Source organism: Phymastichus coffea, unplaced genomic scaffold, assembly GCF_024137745.1.
Source record: "Phymastichus coffea isolate CEN01 unplaced genomic scaffold, Cenicafe_Pcof_1.1 PCOF00043, whole genome shotgun sequence".
Taxonomy (NCBI): Eukaryota; Metazoa; Arthropoda; class Insecta; order Hymenoptera; family Eulophidae; genus Phymastichus; species Phymastichus coffea.
In genome coordinates, this window is record NW_026706854.1 from 1,996,475 (window position 1) to 2,012,625 (window position 16,151).

General features: G+C 55.2%; 1 protein-coding gene across 4 annotated transcripts in view; it reads right to left on the reverse strand.

Annotated features, from left to right (window-relative positions):
• Positions 1-746: 746 nt before the first annotated feature.
• Positions 747-16,151, reverse strand: part of LOC131664255 (autophagy-related protein 16-1) — a 124,363-nt gene continuing 108,958 nt past the window's right edge. For 3 of the 4 annotated variants that reach the window (XM_058935209.1, XM_058935207.1, XM_058935210.1), the window contains 5 exons: positions 7,881-8,001; positions 6,440-6,619; positions 6,258-6,342; positions 5,693-5,839; positions 747-3,205 (listed from right to left, as the gene is read on the reverse strand). In XM_058935209.1, the coding sequence (XP_058791192.1) occupies positions 3,109-3,205; positions 5,693-5,839; positions 6,258-6,342; positions 6,440-6,619; positions 7,881-8,001 (630 nt within the window). In that variant the 3' untranslated portion in view covers positions 747-3,108. The remainder of the gene's footprint in view (positions 3,206-5,692; positions 5,840-6,257; positions 6,343-6,439; positions 6,620-7,880; positions 8,002-16,151) is intronic. The other variant, XM_058935208.1, reaches the window with a different exon arrangement.

The following is a 16,151-nucleotide window of genomic DNA, read 5'->3' on the forward strand; positions in this document are numbered from 1 at the left end:
GCGATGGGAGGCGATGGGTGGCGATGGGTGGCGATTGGCTGGCGGCGCCGAGGCCAGTCCGAGCCGGCTTGTTTCGGCCGCGAGCGAAAGCAAAGCCATCGGGCGATCCGTCCGATCCGGTCCAGAGCGAGTAATGGAACGCAGACGAGGCAATATCCGTGCGTTGTTACTCGCAGAGCGGAGCCAAAGAAATGGGATGGCGGGGCGACGGCCGCTGAGAAAGAAGCGGGAGCGACGATAAAGCGAGCCCGAAAGTCGTTTCAATGCAGACGTCAAAGCCGTCGATCTTTGCCGTCCGAGCGAATTCCCCGAGTCGGCCTGCCGCGCGAACTGCCGTTGCAACTGTCGAACGCCGCTCAAAGAGCGTAATGTTAAAGTTGCACACTGCTCGTCGCCGCGACCGAGTTAGACAATACCAAGAAAGTTCTCGAAGCGCGCTACGCTTGCGGCTTGTCACTTGCGGCTATACCACATCTGCTTGACTAATGAGCGCGCTTTTCAAAGCACACATCGATGCCAGCCCGCCGCCCGCGAGTCTAGTGCCTTTCCGACGTCGCCTCCTCCTCCTCCTGCACTCGCCGACTAGTCCCATACTTGGCGCGTATCAACCACATCTTCCACAATATTCATCAACTCGTACCAGTGCCGCATTGCCATTCGAATCTATTCCGAGACTAGCAGCGCCACGCCCACGGGACAAAGGCTCAATGGAATCAAGACGAGCTTGCAATTAAATTCAATCCCATTGTTTTCCATACAAAATACATTTCAGATCAATTTCATATATTTACAAGACGCTACAATTTTACACTTTGCTAACAAGTACAATATGGCTTATGCCGATGAAAGAAATTATACGTATATGGATATGTGCATAAAATATATATATATAAGAGTGTGTGTGTGTGTGTGTGTGTGTGTGTGTGTGTGTGTGTGTGTGTGTGTGTGTGTGTGTGTGTGTGTAATTATCCGTGTGCGCGTGTTCGTGTAAACGATGACCTTTGTTCGTCTTCCAGGGATCAGTCGTCTCATTTGAAAAGACGTTGCCTCCCGGTTACACCACGACGACTCTTCTCGAGCATAATTTTCTATCGGCTGCTGGAGAAATTCTGCGCGTGTGTGTAACAGATACGAAACCTACGCATCGCACCAAGTGACAGACCAAGCTCCAGGGAACGAGGGATAAACCTCTTGTTTTTCTATTGGCTTGAAAACCATTCTCCCCTTTCCACGTGGCACCCTCTTTTCTAGTCAATGATTTAGTGACGATGACATATTGTGCTTATGATCGAGGCATATACCGTTGTAAGTACGTGTACAAATATATCAACTGAGAGTATTTAATTTTTTTTGTATTTTTTGCGCGTGCAGTGTCAATCACATTGTCCAAATTCCTAGAAATGTTTTAACAATAACAGACGCCATTCTTCAATTGTCAGTGACTCAATGGTTTCACTGCGTTGAACGTAACGATTTCGTAGGCGATTTTATATATTTTACAATTTATCACAAACACCGCTTACATCGAACATTCGTTTTTTTACGATTTAACGTCGACACCCTAAAATAAGGTGCATCTGTTAAAAAACGATAAATACAGTATATCTTAGCAAAATCGTTTGCTATTATGCGAAACATTAATCCATGCGAGTAAATTATAAAAAAAAATGAATTTGTCTGCATCGTTGAAGCCACGACTGAGAGCGCAGGCATTCGTAGTTTTGATCGATCGTAGGTCACACGAAACCAATTTACGTAGCATTCACACAAAAATGCTGAAAGAGCCAAAAATCGCTATTCTATGAAAAATATTCTCCAAAAACGCGTTGCACTTATTGCGAGGAAGAATGCCAATTGGGCCGACTAATCTCTTGAAAGCGATGACACTCTTTTTTTTTCCAGTCATAGAACGCCTACGTAATGTACAAACTTTATCAACGAACACATTTTAATCCATCAACCTTTTCGTTAGCTCGTACGTCTCTATCCTAATGTCGGCTGAATATTATTCTGGTCGCTGTAACTTCGTAGCTGGGCTTGCGCCCTTACGCAATCTACGTCCCGCTGTAAAAGCGTTAGCTTGCTGTATTTAACTGTCATCACATTTTCCATTCGCTTTTCAAAGTGTAGCATACAAATTATCATCTTTGTATATGTATTACAAATGGCATAAAAAGCTGCCCTTTGATTTATTATTTCGAACATTATGTTAAAAAAAGAAAAAACAATAATTGCAGCGGTAATGCTGTTTGAGGAGCAGCTACAGGCGCTGCTTAGGAAAAATTAACGGTTTATGAAGCCGCTTTCGCATCGGAGTGCTCGCCAACAACGCGATTCGGTGCTGCTTCGACGCGCGTTAACTATCGCTGACGTGTTTGCAGTCGAACGTGGGGCACTTTTGTAATAAAGGCTACTCGCAGCAAGCTCTGACGGGAACGCGTGCCCACAGATTAGAGTGCACGCGAGCCGGGCAGCTCTCCACAAGCAGCCGCAAGCGGATGGTCGTCGTCGTTGTATTGTCCACTTCTAAAAGTATAAAAATTAAAAATTGGCGCGGCTGCTGTGAAACGATCGAACGGCTTGGTCGAGATTTCATCATCGATCGAACCATTATTGAGGAAAGCAGGGTAGAACCCAGTTCTGCGCGGATTCCAAGCGATAGCTTGCGCTCCGATTTGGTGGGGACACGACGTTTGATTGAAAAAAAAAAAAAAAAAAAAAATATCACGCAGAGTAAGGCTATTCCATCGAGCGTTGAGCTTTGTGCGACAGGGTTCATCTTTCGGCTGTTCGGCATACAACGTAACGACGCGTAAAGTAGTCTCCTTGAGTATTTTTCAGTTGGCACGAGTCGACTGGCAGCAGCCTCGTGATCGCGTGGACTGCAGGGAGCGTGGGAAGCGCGAGGGGCTGCGGGCGAGGGCTTGGAGAGGCAAGGACGAGAGAAGAAGAGTCGGTGAGAGGCGAAGGTAAATTTTAACGATAGGAATCGGAATAGGTAGGACTGTCGGTAATCGATGGGATAGCCGAAGAAGAGGAGGTAGCTGCCTGCTGGGGATGATGATCGGCCCGAAGGTCTGGACACCCGTTTCAGGCCTGCTCCTCCTGTCAGACGTGATTGCCCCAAATGGTGGCCCACTTGGCCCGGTCTACCGAGGCCAGATACGTGCCGTGCGGATACCACGACACCGCGGTCACTGCGTCCCTGCGAAAAAAGATTCACAGCCGTCCGATTAATAAAGGCACCGCATTACACGCCGCGATGTGTTTCACTTAGTCCGACAGTTGTCCTGTTTCTTGCCCAGCCGCTCGCCCTCGCCGTCCGCTCTCTTTTTCCGTGCTGTGCCCGCGTCGCTTCGCGAAATTGCACCTTTTCACGGGGATCGATCGAGAGGAGAGGCGGCCAAGTAAGTGGACGCGAAGGCCGGCACCGGATCTTCAGGGCGGCAATAGCGAATAACGGCTCCTCGGCAGCGTCGCGCATTGCGCGAACGACAAGGTTTTGCAGCGATTACCGCGACACGCGCGCGGTCCACGGAGCTAATCGAGCGGCAATGCGGCCGGCCGGCCGGAGAGACGGAGCCGACTCGCTGACGGCTCGCTGCGGTCGCGCCATAGATACGTCGATCGGCCCTCGGAAGGAGGCGCGCCGCCGCGCCGCCGCGTCGCCCGGACCCTGCGTGCGACACGCTGTCGGCGGCCAGCGGAATCGACACCTTGTCCGCCCAACGGAACCCGCATCGCGTGCGAGCCTCTAATGGCCAGCCAACGGAATAAAGGTAGGGTAGCAATCAATCAATTATCTCGCTCGACGGAAGTCCATTCTCTCGCGCGAGCGCTCGCCGCGGTTATTCTTGCGGTCGCACGCGAGGATAATGCCGCGTCTGCTCAAAAGGCGACGACGCCTCTTCTAAGCAGCTTTGTTCGCCGGCGATGGTCGATCGGCGAATCGCGCAATTCCCTCGGATCACTGCGGCACGGCACGCCAGAGCACCGGCAAAGGGGCCAAGTGTCGCTGGCAAAACCGGCCAATTACCAATTGGTAGGATGAAATTGCCGACGCTGGGCGACGCTGCGAGGCGGTCGACGAGTCGACAATGTAGCAATCAGGCGGCAGCGAGCAAACGTCGAAAAATCGAACGCGAACGAAGAGACAATACGGCGATGCGTCATTGATTGGCGAATTCGATCGGAGCTTTGTCGGGTGCGTTGATCGCCGGTGGCGCTGACAAGTGCGCCACCTGCACTAATGAGATATAATGGAGCAAAATAATGCGGCCGACTGCGGATAGTTGCTCGGTAAACAATTAATTGTAAACAGGCGGCATATGGAAGGCAGCGGGGAGACGTGCCGTGTGCCGGGGTAGTCGCGTCGAAAACCCAATTTTGACTAGGGGGAGAGAGAGAGAGAACGAGAGGGATGAAAATGGCAAGTATGGATACATAGGAAACGCGCAGCGGAGTAATGTCCGACGCGTGGTGCCCGCGGACTGGCGCAGCCGCAACAATGGGCACTTTAATGAAAATTACTCGCGCTACAATCCCGTGTATTAGGCAAGCTTGGCCCGCGAGAGCCGGCGGCCCGACACGTCGCAAACGCGACTCAGGAATGTCCTTTACGCCATGGCCGCGACGCAATCGGACGGAGCGCGAGCTCGTGCATCACCAGGAACACTGAAAGCGCTGGCCAGCGTTATAATTGCCGGCCGGTCGGGCTTCTCGCGCGGATGCTTTCTTGGCAAAGTCCGACCGCGTCCGAAGAGCATCGGCCGCGAGGACGCGGGCGCAGCCGGAGATGGAAGCTCAACTGCAAGCGCGGAAGCTCTGTGGCGGTATCATCGGAATTGCGATGGGCTTTTCTCTGGGGGGCGGAGGGGAGGGTCAGCGAAAATTGGGTTCAATTAATCAGCGAGGCCGACCTCCGACTCTCTCTCTCTTTATGTCTCCCTCTCGCTCCCTCGTTGTTTCGAATCGGCGGTATTCGTTTGTCAAAAATCGCCGCGCTGGCAGATACGTCGACCGGCGAGAGAGGAGGGGGAGGGGGGCGCAGCGCCGCGTTCGACTTTCGAATTTAATGCAAATTGCCAGTAAAAGCCAGCTGATTGTGCCGCGCGCCGAGTGACAGTTGTATAAGCTAGATGCCAGCTCCTGCATTAACGTTAAATCAAAAAGCTTTATGATTTCACATGTGAGCGAGCACGAATTCGCGTCGCGAAATTGCTCGCATATACAGAGCGCGAGAGAGAGCTGCACGAGGCTGAGAGGCACGCGCTCGACAGCGCTAAACGGCTACGGCACGGCGCAACCTCTGCAAATGCGTGCCTCGCCTCGCTCGCTCCGAGTCTCGGCCCGAGCGCGCTTATTAAGTTAGACCGTCTCGGGGATTTGCGAGGACAGAGCAGAGAGCACGAATTGCCGCGAAGCTCGGAAAGAGCGCCGAGACTCGTCCGAGGCCGCAGCCAGTAATAACGGCGCGACGCCCGGAGAGGCTATACGTGACTCGAGCTGCTCCGGGTGTTTTTTCGACGGCGCCGACGTCGCAGCCCCGCAGCCGCTGCCGCGTCCGCCTCCTTGCGGACGGACGCTGCTCGCGGGACACCGGCGGCGCCTCGGTCCGCGCGACTTTTTGCCGACAATCGCCATCGATCGGCCGGCAAGCGCCGCGCTGGCAATATCGAAAGGCTGAACTTACGTGTGGTCTTTGAGGACCGTCTCGATCTTGCTGGTGACCACGGACCAAATAAAGATCGAGCCGTCGGAGGATCCAACCGCGGCGTACTGGCCGTCGGGGCTGAAAGCCGCTCTCGTCCAATCGCATCCTACTTTGAAGCCGTCGGCGCTGCAACAATGGGAATCAGTTGAGCTTGCTTTTTCAATTTTCCCGATCGCGATCTCTATACAGCTTCGACTCGACTGATCAACAGAATGCAATATCATTCGCCGGCGCTGCCCCCGGTCCTCGACGTGACCAGAGGCGCGCCAGTCGACGCGGATTATTCATGGCAAAGCCGCGAGGCCATCGCGGCGTGCCGAATCGCCGGTTATTGTAGCTGGTTGACTTTACGTCGAATGCACGGCAATGGGGCCGAGGAATTTTTAATTAAAGTCCCTTTGAAGTCGAATTGTTCCGGCGTCGAGCAAAGGGCGCGATTGATTCTCGCGGCGTTACGTTGGGAGTCACCGGGCACCCTCCACCCGCGAGCACGCGTAAGCGATCCAACGAACGGACGAGTGTACAGATATGGACGCTGGCTTACCTGAACGACACGACGATCATCTTCATTCGCAGGTCGAGCAGCTTCAACGTGTCGTCGCGGACGCAGCTCAGAAGATAGTTGGCATCTAGGACGATACGATTGGGCTTAGCAATGGGATCGAGCTGGCGCACATGAAACTGCGCCGCTGGCGGTTTCGCGGCTGCGAACCCGGCCACACTTACCGCGAGACAAGTCGAGCGACGTGATTTTCCCTTGGAGGACAATGTCGTTGGACCCGGACTCGGTTCTCGTATCCCAGAATCGGATTGTCTTGTCGAAGTGGCCGCTGATGATCGTCGAGCCCGAGCCGTCCGACGTGACCAGGTCGTTGCAGCTGGAGCCCGTGAACTTGGTCTCGACGCCTGCAACGCGATCGGGTGAAAGGCCTCGCTTGCACGCGTCTCGTCCGCGGGACAAGTCGACTCCTTCCTCGGTGAAAGCCCGCCGCGAGCAATGGAAATCCCGCGGAACTAGGCGAGGGGAAGCCGCCCGAAGCGCGCAGAGGGTTCGGGTTTTTCGTTGCGCGTCGAGGCATTAATGTTCGGCGTTTAATTGAGTTTGGGCGGATAAAAGGGCCAGACGGGCCGAGGCAATCTTGGGAACTAATTACTTGTTTTGCGCGGCGCGTCGTCGTCGTCGTCGTCGACGCCGGGCGAGACCTGCCAAAAATTCGATTCAGCCCGAGAAACAAGAAAGTCCTCTGTCGAGTTCCCGCGGGCGCCGTAATCTCGACCGACTCTCTGCTGACTATTCACGGCGTCGATTATGCCGGGGAATCCAAGTTATCACGAGTTGGCTCGAATAATTCGAGAGCAAGAGAAAGACCGTCTATATATAGCTGCCGGGACTATAAAAGGAGATCGCCTGCCTTTTTCTCTCTCTCTCGTGCGCGCGCGCGCGCGGCTCTCGACCTCTCATTTATGCACTCGGCGAATGGCAGCCCCCTATAAAGTCTGCTTACGCGGAAATCATTAACGCAGTTAAATTGTCAACGAGCCGGAGGAAGTCGGAAGACCGGCTGCAGCGAGGGACGAACGAGTTGGCGCGGCGAGAAAAATATCGCGGGAGCGACGACGGTCTAGCGCTCGGCCGAGGATGACGGTGCGAATTCGCCGATCGTCGGCGAAGCTGATTGGCGACAACGGCCGGGGCGCGCGCGAAACGACCTTATGCCCGGCTAGGCAATCCGTTGGCGTTTACGCGATTATCCGGGCGCGGGATCGTGGCGCGGGATCGTGGCGCGGGATCGTGGCGCGGGATCGTGGCGCGGGGCGCGCTGGTGGGAGTAACGGCGCGAAACGCAATTACGGGCCAAGTCAGTGCCGCGAGAAGGAACGAACAGCCGGTTCGGGGAACGACCGACACGTACGTGCGCCTAATGGCATTATTCGGCGCTGCGCTCGCGCGCGCCGGAAAAGGGCGCGGGATCGTGGCCGGCCAAATATAAATAGAGTTAACGCCACTGCGAACAATTATTGCGCGGCAGCGGGCTGCCCGTAGGCGTTAATGCTCGGCCGCGCACTCGCCGATGCCTCGAGGCGTCGAGTGCTCGCGCGCTCGCGAAATGTTCGGGGCAATCGCGATGGCGGCAATTATGGCGTTCGTTACGCGTTGAAAACTCACAGGCTCGGCTGCGCAGGTCCCAGATCTTCAGGGTACGATCGTGACTGCCGGTGACTACCTTGGACGGCTCGCCGAGAAACTTGGCGGCCATCACTTTGGCGCAATGGCCTGTAAGAGTGTGCTGCAACAGAGAACCAACAAAAGCAAGATAGAGCGGCTGGAATTGTTGTTAGCTCGAGCTTCCTGCGCGCGTTCATTACATTTACTCTCTTGAGCTCGACGCGAATGGTTTTTCCCAGTGTTCCTATACCCAAACCCGTTGGCTCCGTCATCTATTATACAAGTGCGCCACGACGTACACGAGCGTCTCGTCCAAACCCCGTGAAAACTCTGACGATAATAAAAACAACTATCTCGTTGTTTTTTGTTTTCTCGGCGTTTCTCTGCAATATTGGGAGAAATCATGACGAACGACAGCGCCAATGCCACTCTCAATTGGAACGCTACACGCGAGAGTATGTCAAAAAAACATATGTACCATATATCTTATTTATCTTCTGGTAGAAATTTCGACCCTCGCAGAGCGCTACGCATACAAAGATCACTGCAAAGAAATTCCAAAATGGACCCGTTTAAGAAAAATGTGTGTTTCGAAAACTCTCGAAGGGTAAGCAAAAAAATCAACCAAGACATATCGATTCGCAAAATTAGAATTTGGATAGGTATTCAAGTTCCTTCTCGCACGACAGTCAAGAGAGGTCTGTCTGTCCGAGAAGCGAGTAGATGTTAGTAATGCCATGAATTACATATTTATCAATAAATAGTCATCGTCATCGTCTGCAATCGCCTAGAGAACGTTATGAAATCAGTTGCTCACAACGAACGTCTCCGAGGCCACTCGTCGAGCTTTTCATTGTTCGCTCTGATATTGAACGAGTATTGATAATGACAAACGCTGATCGAATGATGTTCTGAGAAAGAGAGTCGCGGCACAAGCTGCACGCGGCGCTCGTCCATGATCGCGAGAGTATTGACGGGCGAGGCGGCGATTGCCTTTACGCAAGAGCTTGCAGCACGACACGGATCGCCTTCCATCGGCTCGGCGACGCTGCTTGACCAACTGGCAACCGACGAGCGCCCGGGGCCCTGGGCGGGGGCAGCTTTGCGAGCGCACCGACGCCGACGTTGATTGCGCGCGCGCGAAACAAAGGCCCCGAGTATATTTATCACGCGCGCGCCGCGATGCTGCGAAGCGAGGCACGGAGCTGCAGTCGTAATTGATGGCGCGCGGTCCAGGTCGCAAGAAGGAGCTGCAGGTGCGCGCGATGATGCACGTGTATACGAGTCGCGCGCGCAATTGCACGCGGAGCTCGTCCGCCAAAGTTCTGCCCGCGCGGCCGAGTAGCGCGTAACGTAGCGGCGCCCACCGCCCCAACTTTCTCGTGGCGCGTCCGGGCGCGTCCGGGACAGCGGTTTTTACGAGGGACGTTTAAACGATCGACTGATCTTCTTTTTCAATGGACTAGCTCCGCTGGCTCGCTGAACAAGTCGCACAAATCAAAGTTTTAGCGCGCCGCCGCCACCGCCGCCGCCGCCGCCGCCGCCGCCGCCGCCGCCTGTCCCGCTGTCAGCTCGACGTCCTCCACTCCCGGGAGCGGCGGGCCAGCTCGCGTCGACGTTGGTCGCGCTCTCCTTGGCCCCGCCACCACAGTCGTCGGCCGCGCTCGCTGGGATCTGCATTCTCGCGGCAGCGCGCGAACTCTCTGCCCCCTCGACTGTTGCCGGCGCTCCTGAAATTGCATAGCGAGCTATTCAATCGTGTTTCGGATGACCTACATGAGCTCGGCATTGTTTCTTTGTTCCCTCGGAATCCCGCTGAAATTTAATGGCGTCCATGGCTCATTGTTGCGCGCCGTGATTTCCTCCATCGGACTGCAGGTGTCGGCTTACTTTTTCGCGCCGAGACTGAAAGAGAAAAGCGAACGCGGAGAGGGGCAGAGAATAATTCGTTAGGAGCGCGTTGCAAGTGGCATTTATTTAAATGATGATTGCGGGATGCACCTGTCTGCGAGTGGAATGAAGGCAGAGGAAAGGGAAGAGGTTGCAAATGGAGGAGGACGCGGCGCGGCGAGCGTCGGCGGTGGGGCGGCACCCGAGCCCACGAGGAAAGCGCATTCTTGCTGAAAGTAGCCTCAATTAGGGAGGATAAAAATGCTTTAAAGCCAATGAAATGTTGGGAAAAGCGAAGGCGCGTATTATTTGCCGACGTGCGGCCGCGAGCAACAAAATAGAGTGCACTGGTGATAAATTTACAGCAGCGGCGAATATAAGTGCCTGCGCACTCGAAGCCTCGGCAGGGCTGCTTTTCTCTCTCTCTCTCTCTCTCTCTCTCTCTCTCTCTCTCTCTCTCTCTCTCTCTTTCGGATATCCTTTCTTATTTGCGCCAACAGTAAACACGTTTATCCAAAGTATGCGTGAGCTGCGCATTCCGGGCCAGCCCCCGCAACTCGAATAATGATATTGCAGCTTGCTACTGGAGAACAATAAGGCCTGTCTTTGTACCGCGGACAAAGCCGCAAGTACAGAGAATAAAGTGCAAAGCGAACAGCGCAAAGTCTCTATCATCACCAAGTCTGCCGGCGGCCCATTCAAAAAGGGGAAGGATTTTGCGAAAAAGAGTAGTGGCTCTCATTAGAGCAGCTGGCGGCGGCGACTAGTAATTATACCACGCGCTCGCCTCCATAATAAGATGCTGCGAGTCGCGCGCACCTATGGGCCGCGATAAAGCGTACTCGGATGCTCGAGTCCCACAAGGGGCTGCTTATCCTAATCTCTGTTTCTTATTACTACCAGGCGTTCGAGTTATATCCGCAGATGTAGATGTGCAAGTTACGGCTGCAGTCCGGACCCCGGCTAATGCTATAGCTGCTCCCGCTAAGGTTAGTCTGGCTTTCGCCGAGCACAATTTACACTCATTGCACGCTCTCGCAGTGTCCAAGTCGAAAGCTCGGCAACGCTTCATCGGTTGCAGGCTTTCCAAGGCGAACCTCGATGCCATTCCACGCTTGCGGCAAACATCGTAGCACGGACAATTCCGATGACACGTTCAGCTGGACGATGTCCGGATTGCTACTTTTATTGCCACGAGACTTGGGCATCCTCGGCCGGATGCACTTTTCCCGATCGCGGGCTCTCAGCGCGACGTACGCAGAATAAGCGATTCTCGGCGTCAGTCGGCCGCGAGGCCGTAGCATCTGCACACCGCCTGGCGAAGCAGCCCCTCAACGAGTCGCCGCCGTCGCCGCCGCCGCGCGTGCGGCCAAGCAAACACTCCCGCGGCTCCGAGTCGTTTCATTAGCATGCCGCGGCGCCCCGCGTGTGCGCTTGTCGCGCCGGGGAAACGCCTGGGAAATGGCGTGGCGCCGAGCGAGGGAAAGGAGGAGGCGCGCGCTTCCCGATGAGCCACGGCCCGTGCACGCACGCACGCACGCACACGCGCACGCACGCACACGCGCACGCGACGGCGCCGAGGGGCCTTCGCCCGTAACGAGGCGTGCCCCGGCAAACGCGATCCGGCCAGCAGCCAGGCAACGTCGCGCTGATCCCCGAGCCGAGTCTCGCGGCTGCTTCGAGCTTTCAACGAGCAGATGGAAACTGGAGATGGCGATCGGGGAAAAGCCGCGGATATAAGGGCACACTTGCAGCCGTGACGATCGCTCGCGGCGATGCAGGATTCAGTGCTCGCAGGCGCCGAGCGCTCTCAGGCAACGCAAGGTGACTCGCTGGTTGCGAGAGAGATAGCAAAAGCGAGAGGGAGATCGAGGGAGCGGGGAGGGGGAGGGGGGGGGGGGGCAGATGACGAGTAGAGTTGCGAGGCTTTACCGAGAAAGTATCTCGAGGCGGTGCACCCAATTACAGCCGCGCGCGCCTTGTATGTACACGAGGCAGGCAGAAAACAAAACTCTGCTCGCCGCGACTTCGTAGATAAAGCGAGGGGAGCAAAAATTAAGCAGGAATACGCTTGGCCGCGGGCGCTGCGAGCTAGCTCGATGCAAGGGGCCGGGAAAAGACGGACGAGCGAGAGAGACAGCGGGCCTCTCGCTGGCAATCGCGCCGATCGCGCGGCCTGCTCGCCCTCGGCGGGGCAGACCCGCGGGGGCGCGGACGAGTTTTCGGCGGCGAGGCGGCGCGCGCGAAACGAGCGCGAGCCGCGGCGCTGGCCGCGGTCGCAGCGCGCCCGCGAGCGCAGCTCGGCCCTTGGAAGGGGAAAGAGCCGAGAGCGGCCCGCTGGCAGGTTCAAAGACCTCGGCAGCGAGCGAGCGACCTTGGCCGTTGGACGCTCGGCCAGTGCACGGACGCGCGCAGCTGCTCCCCTTGCGCGCCCATTATATCTACATTATTTCACGTGCAGGCTAACTATAGCAGTTGCCGCGGGCCGCGGTGAGCGCGACGAGCGGCCGAATCGAGCCCGACGACGGCCGGACAGCAGGGCGCCTCGGGAAAGCGCGCGCGCGCTCGCGCGAGAGAGCGAGAGAGAGTGGGAGCGCGACAATGGCACGGCGTAAAGGAGCGCGGGCAGGGTTAATAAGCCGAGCCGGCAGTTGCATTTCTAATTGGACCGCCAGCTACCAGTTGATGGGCGAGTAAGGGATGACTGTAATTCTCTTATCGGAGCGCGCGACGGTACTGCTTTTTCTTGGCTGCCGCTGCGGCAGCGGCGCTCTCACGGAGAAGCTGCAACAGCTGATATCACCGTGCGATAAACTAACACGTAGCTGTACACACGCGGGAGGCAGCCACGAGCCGCTTGCACAACCGGATTAATTAATTCCCCTCCCCCGCCGCGGCCGTCCGCTCACCGAGAGCCGCGCAGAGAAAGAAGGAGAAAGAGATCCACGCCGGGGCTTAGCTACGTGTAAGACATTAAACTCCTCCGGCTAAAAATCCCTAATAAATGCCTTTACAGTACAAAGCTAGCTGCCGTTTGTGTTCGGAGCATTATTGAACGGAAGCCAACCACTTAAGGACGCGCTTGCCTGCCTGCCTGCCTGCCTGCCTGCCTGCCTGCCTGCCTGCCTGCCTTCCTCTTTTTTCCTCCGCTTTCTCTACTGCTGCTGCTGCTGCTCCTGCCGCCGTTGCTTCTTCTTTTTCTTCTTCTTCTTCTTCTTCTTTATCTCTGCTTCGTTTTTTTCCTTTCACGGCTGCGGCCAGCCAGTCGGGCCACGCGAGCTTCCCACCCAAATCCATTAAGACGTTAACGGCTTCTTTATAAATACACATTGCTACATTACCATACGATCTGCTGAAAATACGACGACGACGCCCCCCCATCAAAAGAACGGCGTCTTACACGCCGCGCGTCCGGATAATTTGTGAGTCGTTGGTGAGCCACGGGAGGATGGGCTCATCTAGGCGTTAGACGGCGCACTTTTCAATGAGGCGCGATACGCATCTGACGGAAGGGCTCCTAACGAAAAAAAAATAAAATAAAACCGTGGTTTGATCAGCGAGAAAGACACGAGCGGTGGTGAGCAATTTGTCGAGGAAAAAATGATGAAGCGTAGAAGACAGATCATTACTATGAGTCGGGCCCGAGCGAGCGAAAGACAAATGGTGGGTGGGCAGCGATGGGCTGATAGACGATGTCGCTTCGGAGCCGCCGAGTGAATTTAGTGAATGATGAGATCGAGAGGTGAGGCGAGAGCGTCCGAGGGGGGAGCAGCGCGTTGATTCTCATGATCGCGCGAGTGTAATTGGATGAAAAAGCGGCTCGGCGCGCGCGCTAATAGGATATTTTGCCGGCGCATAATAAAGAAGTGGCGACCAGCGCTTCCTCGTGGCGTGCCCCTCGGCTCGCCCCCGCACAATGCATCGGCCGCCTCGCGATATTTATTGTAGCGTGCGCGTGTAACGGGCTCGTGCGCGTGGCAATAAAGTGCGTTGCGTGCCGGCTCGTTCTCTCTCTCTCTCTCTCTCTCTCTCTCTCTCTCTCTCTCGCTCTCTCTTTCCTACTCTCGCCGGCGGGATTCGCGGCACGCCGCCGTGGACTGGCGCTCGTAAACAGCTCCAAGGCCCTTCTTTGCTCACCGCGTAACGAGTGAATTCTGCGAACTGGCCGTGCAGCGGCAGCGCGCGCCGGAGCACTTTGCGCTCGCGTACGCAAGCCATCGACGCGGCCCAGGCCGACGCTGCTGCCGGAGAGCCGCCGAGCGCGAGTGACTCGAGGCTGGGCGACCTGCCAGCCGATCGACGGAAAATAAAACCGGCCGAAATTTCGCAGCTCGCTCGCCCCAGGCTATCGCCATTTCCACGTTTCGCATAGCTTCTTAGCGCGCTGCTTTGCCATTCCCCTGCTCTGCGAGTCTTACTTGCCAATCGACCGGCGCGTTTTGATTACCTCTCATATTACATCGTGATAGCCTCATTTCATTTCATTATTATTATTGCCCGTACGTGTACATGTGAATAGCTTTAGTCGTTGCGTGTACATGAATATGTTTATTCAGAATGCCGAGGAGGTCGGCGAAGGGAGCGGAGATCCGCTAGTTAACGTTGGAAAAGCCCTCCAAAAAGCCAAGGGCTGTCTGCACGATTGTTGGTACGTTTCCGAACCGTGTCAACTGTAAGCGCTACGGGGAACTCTAAGCGTGCTCGGAAATCCGCATCCGTCCATAATTTCGCGTATTTTTTACGAGTTTTTAATTTCTGTCTTCTCTTCCTTTTTCGACGGCGAAACTTCCACAACTATGTACAATTAGAAGTCTGCTGAGAAACGCGCGCATTTCTGTACAGTCTGAATAATATGGTACGCATCGATGAAATCAGTGGAACGCCCGCGTTTCTGTGGCGAAAATCATTGTAGTGCCGGGGCAAGTCAATTAGCCGCGGGATATTCGAATGAACCGCCAGCTAATCAAAAGTTACGACGCTTCTTTTCCTGCGGACTGAGACTTATCATCAAGCTCCTCGTCTTCCACCCCCCCCCCCCCTCTCTAACATCCCTAACCTTCTCGTCGGCGCAACTTATCAGCGAGAACGCATCCTTCACGCAACATCATTTTCTTAATTAATAGAAAAACTTTATCCGGGTGTGCTCGTTACTCGAGGCTTGATAATAATATTAATTTATTAATCCTGGCTGTGGCCGTTCGAGGAGCTCTTTCAAACAGGAACGAAGGAGAGAGAGAGCGAGAGAGAGAGAGAGAGAGAGAGAGAGAGAGAGGAAACGCGCGCGCGCGCGCACACGGACCTGGCAGTTAGTCATGAAATTATGTCGCGCAGTAAAACTTTTCGCATAAAGAGCCAAAGTTAATTTAGCAAGAAAGTTTTGGGCCAAGTGTCGCGTGTAGGTGGGAAAGGTTAAAATTAAGCTGTTTATTAAGCTCGCAGGGCTGTCCTTTTATTCGTTCGCGGCCGCAGCCGTTGTCGACGACGCCCGCGCGTATCAACGGGGCACGGCGGCGCCGAACGCGCAACTGCTGCACTTTGGCGCACGGACCTCCGGTGCACCGTCGAGCCGCTTGATACTCATGCCACGGGACAAGCTGCGCGGATGACGCGCGCGCCTATCGTTCTTCCGAGCGTAGTTGGACCAACGCGGAATCTGGCGAGCTGTCGAGGAAGAAGGCCTGCTCGTCCCTCAGGACAATAACAGGCGAAAATATAAGGTACATGCAAGTGACAATTCTACGAGTCCGCGATTCTACGCTGTGGGGAATGTGGTGTGCGACTGTATGAATAACTAGGCCAAGGGATACATTAGACTCGACGTTGATCAACGAATACTCAAAATGAAGTCGTATTTAGCCGAAATAAAGAGTCTCGGTCATGAGTGGGAGAAAACCGTTTAAATACAACGAAAGCTCAAGCAAGTATGATGGAAGGTTATAAATTGCGACGTAAAAGAACAAGGAAGAGACTTTGTTACGCTACTAATTACAATGAGGAGCGCAGGCTCGATTAGCCTGGCCCTTCGTGCCAGAGATTGTTGGGTGGCCATTGAATGCTTAATAGCTACTCGCTTATCACGTAATGCCGCTTGCACACCTTGTGCGGAAAGGAAGGCACCTCCTGGAGCAACGCCGTGCCAACGTCATGGTCACGGGCTCGATGGAGATGGGTCGAGTTACCGCTGTTCGGGCTGGCCTTGGATATCGCGTGCATCCTCAGCTAGGCCGATGGATCTCGTCGGCGGTCGCTCGCGTAGGATCGTACTAGTACGAGGGCAGGGATACACGCGATGGTGATGGGGTCTCGCCCACTTGGCAAGACAACGCGGCGAAGGTGATCTCAAATCAGACACCAGCGCAGAGAGACTTTGCGCTGCAAGCA